Source organism: Nematolebias whitei, chromosome 17 (genome assembly GCF_014905685.2).
Source record: "Nematolebias whitei isolate Nwh7 chromosome 17, NemWhi1, whole genome shotgun sequence".
In the NCBI taxonomy this organism is placed as follows: Eukaryota; Metazoa; Chordata; class Actinopteri; order Cyprinodontiformes; family Rivulidae; genus Nematolebias; species Nematolebias whitei.
In genome coordinates this window covers 14,627,729-14,634,037 of record NC_056514.1, presented here as the reverse complement: position 1 = coordinate 14,634,037, position 6,309 = coordinate 14,627,729, and the positions used below count along the sequence as shown (strand labels likewise).

The window sequence follows — 6,309 nt, the reverse complement described above, 5'->3', positions numbered from 1 at the left end:
CTGGCCTGGAGATGAGTGTAGACCGCAGAGTCCTGGCCTGATGATGTTGATCTTCTGTGCTGGATTTTTCTACCTGGATTATTGAGCATGCATCAGGATGTTACCATGCTCTGTTCAGCAAAATATGCCACACAGTATTGCTCCCTGCTCCATCTGTGCTGAATGTGAAAGTGAAACTTATGTGAACGGCCATGACTTAAAAATAGTCTTCGTGTGCCCTCTACTGGACACATTGTGCAATTACAGCTGGTTCCAGCATTTTAGGGGTGAAAATTAGAAGTGCTTATATCAGCGCACAATTATGACGGAGATGATATGTCCCCAAACTTCTATATCGGCCTCAATTATCGGCCTATCAATATTCTGTCCGGGCTCTAATTCTTATTGCTGATGTCGTTTTACCTTGATGTTGTGTTAACACACAGCTGTCTGCTCCAGAGTATCAATTTTACAAAGAGGTGATCATATTCGTCCATGTCTGCATTAAATGTTCTGCCTTTTGTTGTTGCAGTGTGGAACTGGATCTGCGAGGCAGCAGGTATGTCTTCATCATACTCCAGATTATTTTAGTAATGTTTGCAGTTCTGACTGGTTTGTCGGCTCAACAGAGGACGTGGCTCTGGACTCAGAATCTGCCAACCCTGGTCTGCTCATCTCCGGCGATGACAAACGTATGAGGTGCGGCCTGGAGCGCATAGACGTCACCATGAGCCAGGGACGCTTTGACGGCTGGTGGTGCGTTGTGGGCCAGGAGGGCTACACCTCTGGACGCCACTACTGGGAGGTGGAGGTGGGCGAGCGGGATTGGCGGCTGGGCGTGGCCAAAGCGTCGGCCGTGAGGCAGGGCTTCCGCCCACTGAACACAGACACGGGCTACCTGACCATCCGTCTGGAGAGAGGCACGGATCTGAAGGCCCTGACGGTGCCCACCACTCCTCTACCACAGAACCAGGTGCCCAGGAAAGTGGGGGTCCATCTGGACTATGAGCAGGGCCAGCTGTCCTTCTACAACGTGGAGAAGCGCTCACATTTGTTCACCTACAACGAGAAGTTCACAGAGAAGCTGTACCCTCTGTTTGGGACGGTGGAGGTGGTCAAAGACCTGGTGGTCAGGCCCGCGGGGGTTCGAGAGCCCTGCCTCTGTCCCGGGCCTTGCCTGTGGAACTGAACTGTCGGCAGCCCAATGTGTGATTCTTGTGATGAGGAGCCTTGGCACAAGAACCGACCTCCTCGACATTTACTTTCTGTTTCTTGGCCTTCATATTTCACTTTTAGTGTTTCAGGGATGAAAACCTCAAAAAACAGGACAACCATTTTATTTTTTTCATTGTTTCCAATGAGTCTGTGGGATATTTAGGAATAAAATAAAACTTGATAGATTTTCATCCCACATTTTTAACTTCAGGTTTTGTTGAACGTTGCGGTGCCGGAGACGTTTGAGCAGCAGCTGTGAGTCTGTGTGCACAAAGACAGACTGACGCATGCGAACAGTTCATCCCTGCGTGACGCTTCCTGCCAATATTTGTCATCTGACCACAGAACAGTCTTCCATTTTGCCACACTCCATTTTAAATGACCCCTGGCCCAGTGCAAACGTCTGAGCTTGTGGAGCTTGCTTAGAAATGGCTTCCTCTTTGCACTGTAGAGTTTCAGCTGGCAACAGCGGATGGCACGGTGGATTGTGTTCACTGACAATGCTTTATGGAAGTATTCCTGAGCCACCGGTTATGACGACAGATTATTACACAGAGTAAGGATCATGGATCATTTTAATTAGGGATGGGGCCGATCCGGTATCGTGCTCCGATACCAGCATAATTTGCGTATCTGATTTTTCCGATCCAACCTGCAAAGATTTCCGATCCATGATGCATGTCTGTGTCTGCACGTTGGCTTTAAACTATGGAATGGATTTCCTGAATGGAGTTGTGTCTCATGAACCCAGAGTAATAAGACCCGCCTCACATTCAGGAAATCCATTTCATAGTTTGCAGTCAGCTGAAACGTGAAGTAGCACTGTGGCTAACAGCTGACCAACATTTCATCCAAACATGTCTGCTGTGTGGAAGTATTTTACACTAGAAACACCACAAAACAAGACAGCAACGTGCAATGTCTGCAGAGCCATAGCGCCACATTAAACCACGGTAAAGTTAGTTTTACGTTGGACATTCGAGCTCCATGGCTTTAGCGTGGCGCTGCTCTCGCTCAGCCCGAAGCAGGCAGCCCGACCTTGGCCAGCTGCGTCCAATCTGCCCTGCTCAGTCTGCCTGTCTCTGAAGAGGGGCAGACTGAGCTCAGCTGACCGAAATCAGACTGCGTGCTTTGGATTGAACAAGATGAAGACATCGCTGAAGCCCCGGAGCTCGAATGTTTACAGAGAAGTTGCTAAACCATCATAATTAATGACAAACTGCAATCAGTTGTTGAAAACGAAGGATTTTGCAGCTTGATACTTGCAGCCAAGATATAGTTTATCATCCAAGCGATATTTATCAGTGCAACAGTAGACAATTATAAAAAACATATGAATTGAAAATTACAAGAAAATTATATATAAAAAAAGAAACAATAACACAACGCAGCTTACAACATTATAAAAACAGGAACATGTCTGTGTTTGTTTATGCCATGAATTTAGCAGATGTTTAAAGCCATTTAATTAAGAAAAATTTAATTAATTCATTCATTTAAAAGAAACTTAATAAAAAACACAAATTCATCAAAAAGAAAAAAAAAACATTGAATGAAAAGAGTGCAGAAAGAAGAAAAAAATTCTTATATCTGCCCCTTGTTAAAAAAAACCAAACTTTAAACAAACAATCACTTAAATTAATCACTTTAAATCCACTTTAAAGCTAAGAATAAAAAATGTTTTGTGTTAGCAGGATTTAATTCTAACTTTGAAACTTATCCAACATTAATAAAACTTAATTCAAGTTGCCTTTTTGGACATGCATGCACATATTTGTACAAATTGTACTTGAGAGGAGATTATTATAGCCTCATATAAAATCAACGATGATGATATGGGGGGGGGGGTTATCGGTATTGGCCGATATCCAGATTTAGATATCGGGATCCAAAGTAAACAAATGTGGATCCGTGCATCCCTAATTTTAATATCATTCACAATAACAGCACAAGAGCAGTGAAAGTTATGGAGCATGGTGAGTGTTTGCTGCTCATGAGCTTACAGGCGAGCGTCAACACAACACTCAGCAATGACCTCAGAGAAGCAACCACTGCTGCCCATCGATCTGGGAGGTAACAGTCATTTCTAAACAATCTGGAGTCTGTTGTTCTACAAAGAGAAACAGTTTCCACAGGTGGAAAACATTCAGCAGACATTCTTTACACAAGTGGACGTTGCAACAACCTCACCCTGAGGTCAGACTGTGCAATGTGCAGATAAATAAGACTGAGGAGCTTCATCTCAGACTCTACAGGCCTCAGTTAGCAGGTCAAAGGTTAAAGGTTATGACAGGACACCTAGAAAAGGCTGAACAAGCATGGCTTATTTGGAAGAGTTGCAGGAGAAAGCTACTCTTCAAAAACAGACATGGAAGCCTGAGCCACGTTTGTAAAGTTTTATCTTAATGGTTCACAGGACGTCTGGAGCCGTGTCCTTTGGACAGATCAGACTGAAGGAAAGATTCATGTTTCAGGGAAAATGAAGCAGCTCATACCATCTGTCCTGCACGGTGATGGAAGGGTAATGATTTGGGCTTGTTCTGCAGCCACAGTACCTGGTCCTGCAGTCACTGAGTGGACCATGAAGTCCTCTGTAGAGGGTTCAAGTCAGATGTGTCTGACAGATGAACTGGGTCATGAAGCAACAGAACGATGATCCCAAACGCAGCAGCTAATCTAAAACAGAACGGCTCAAAAAGAGAAGAATGAAGGTGTGATGGTCCGAAGTCCAGACTTTACCTGACTGAAAGGCTGTGGTGGGACCTTCAGAGTCTGCAAACCTCAAAGAACTGAAGCCATGCTGTAAACCACGTGAGAGAATACCGTACCTTCCCGTGTATAAGCCACTACTTTTTTCACACGCTTTGAACCTCACAGCTTATCAAACGCTGCGGCTAATTTATGAAGGTTTTTTTTTTTGTTTTTTTGAAGGGCTAAAAAGCTTCCTGCCACCAAAACATTTAGCTTCATCAAACCCTGGTGGTATTTTTAGTGTTATTTTCTTCTCAATCAATTCCACTGTGCTAATAATAAAGTTTGTCAATGAGAATATTTAATTAATTCATGTCTAGGATGTGTTATTTTAGTGTTCCCTTTAATTTTCTGAGCAGTGTATATGTCCAAAATTGTTTTTTTTATTTAAATATAATGTGTGCAGCTTATATTCGTGTGCGCTCGATAGAGCAGCAGTTACGGTAATAAAGTGACACAGAAGACTACACTTTCTTATGAATCTTTATTAAGTGCAATAAAATCAATGCAGATACAAAAAAAATGAAGAAAAGTTGCTTTAAAATAAAAGATACGCTGATTGGAAAGTATAATATTTTACAGAATGTCATTTTGGTGAAATGTTTAACAACATATTCACATCCTGCTCACTTAATTAAAAACACCTCTTGAATAATGTTTGACAAAAGCATTTTAATGAAGCAAAAGCAAAGCAGAGCTCGAAGCCGAAACAAAATACAATCTTTCAGTCTTTACACATTTCTCTGATAAACTCTCAAACTGTTCAAACGTTGCTCCACTGCATGAAAAAACGCTGAACATGAGCTGTAAAGAGTGGAAAAACACCAGCCAGATGACAGCTAAACACAAAAGCATGTTTTAGCTAGTAAATTTGATCATTTAAATCATGAACGTGCGCCTTTACGTGTCAGCCAGCCGTGTGTATATTACCATCGCTTTATGTGCATTTGCAAGTATAAAAATCTCAAAACGTCATTTGAAAACGGGTGTATCTTTTGGATTTAAATAGAATTACAGCATAAATTGAATGAGTTTAAAGTGAAATGGTCTGCGCGTGGTGCAGACCTCTTACAGGCAGGTGAAGGACAGAAGGAGAGCAGGATTTGGATTACTGAGCCATCGTCAGATTATTATGCTGGCCTCCGTGTAAGTCTGGTGTGTTAGCAGATGCAAACCAACAGAGTGGACTAAACGCGTCAACAACTCCCACAAAGTTTGTAACAGACATAAAGACGTGTCCTTTTTTACAAAGTGTTGGCCACATGTTTTTTGTTGTAATCTGTTTGCGTGATCGTTCATCATATACACACTTTTTCCCCTCCGATGGAGTTCTTGTATCGGAAGGTTAATGCGGGCGCAGCTTAAAGTTCTTAGGACTCGTAAAACATTCTCTTTGTGACGGTAGCTCCTCCCGTGACGCTCCGCTGAACCACTTCCCTGGTGACCTGACGGCTCACCATGCCGCCGCTCTCCGTGTGCTGCGTGGTCATCATCATGCCGTCTGTTGGAGGAACACACGTGTAAAGTCTGGTCATGTTGAGAAAACAGCAACAAACTGAACAAACTGTCATGGTTCATGTGTAAAAGTCTTTGATAAAGACTTGTTTTATAAGCTTGAAAAAATATTTATTAATTAAAAATGTTGTGCTAGCCATTAGCCTAGCCTGGACAAAGCCTTTTGCCCTTTGACAGTTTCTTTGACTGACTGTGATAAACTACTAAAAACTATCAAACTATCAGAAATGACCTGACCAGCCATTCAAAGGGATCTCTATATTTACATAAATGACTTTAATGTTGTTATTTCTTTATTCTACTTTCTCTATTCAGCTATTCTAGTTGTTGTTTGTGACACGTGGAAACTTCAAGCTAGTTAAATACATGTTTATTACAATTTTCACCAAAGGACATCACCATTATTTTACTGACACAATGCATTGTGGGGCGATGTGGTACACTGATTGCAGTCGATACTAAAAAGCAAGGATTCAAAGTTCATTCAAATTCAAATACAAAGTTATATTTTGTATTATTCCTTATGCAGAATTTATGGTTTGGAACAATCAAACAAGGTCAACTTGCAATGTTTAATTTATTTACTCTGGAGCTAATACCATTTATGTTAGCTTTGGAGTTAACGTTTTATATACATATACACACATATATATACACACACACATACATACATATATATATAAATATATTTAAGTATGTAAATATAAACACATACACATAAATATGTATATATTTTACATATATATTTACACATACATATATATATATACATGTATATATATACATATATATATATATATGTGAACATATATATATATATGTGAATATATATATATATATATATATATA

General features: G+C 40.9%; 3 protein-coding genes across 3 annotated transcripts in view; 2 read left to right on the top strand and 1 right to left on the bottom strand.

Annotated features, from left to right (window-relative positions):
* LOC119424133 (E3 ubiquitin-protein ligase TRIM39-like) overlaps positions 1-1,190 on the top strand; it is a 2,215-nt gene extending 1,025 nt beyond the window's left edge. The window contains exons 3-4 of the mRNA XM_037691601.1: positions 512-538; positions 609-1,190. Coding sequence (XP_037547529.1) covers positions 512-538; positions 609-1,168 — 587 coding nt within the window. The 3' untranslated portion in view covers positions 1,169-1,190. The remainder of the gene's footprint in view (positions 1-511; positions 539-608) is intronic.
* A 2,072-nt stretch (positions 1,191-3,262) lies between these two features.
* The window catches only part of trim65 (tripartite motif containing 65), a 42,504-nt gene continuing 39,457 nt past the window's right edge, over positions 3,263-6,309 (top strand). Inside the window, exon 1 of the mRNA XM_037691197.1 lies at positions 3,263-3,267. The gene's annotated coding sequence lies outside the window, so the exon portion shown is untranslated. The remainder of the gene's footprint in view (positions 3,268-6,309) is intronic.
* The window catches only part of itgb4 (integrin, beta 4), a 181,826-nt gene continuing 179,959 nt past the window's right edge, over positions 4,443-6,309 (bottom strand). Inside the window, exon 33 of the mRNA XM_037691600.1 lies at positions 4,443-5,446. Within this exon, the coding sequence (XP_037547528.1) occupies positions 5,316-5,446 (131 nt within the window). The 3' untranslated portion in view covers positions 4,443-5,315. The remainder of the gene's footprint in view (positions 5,447-6,309) is intronic.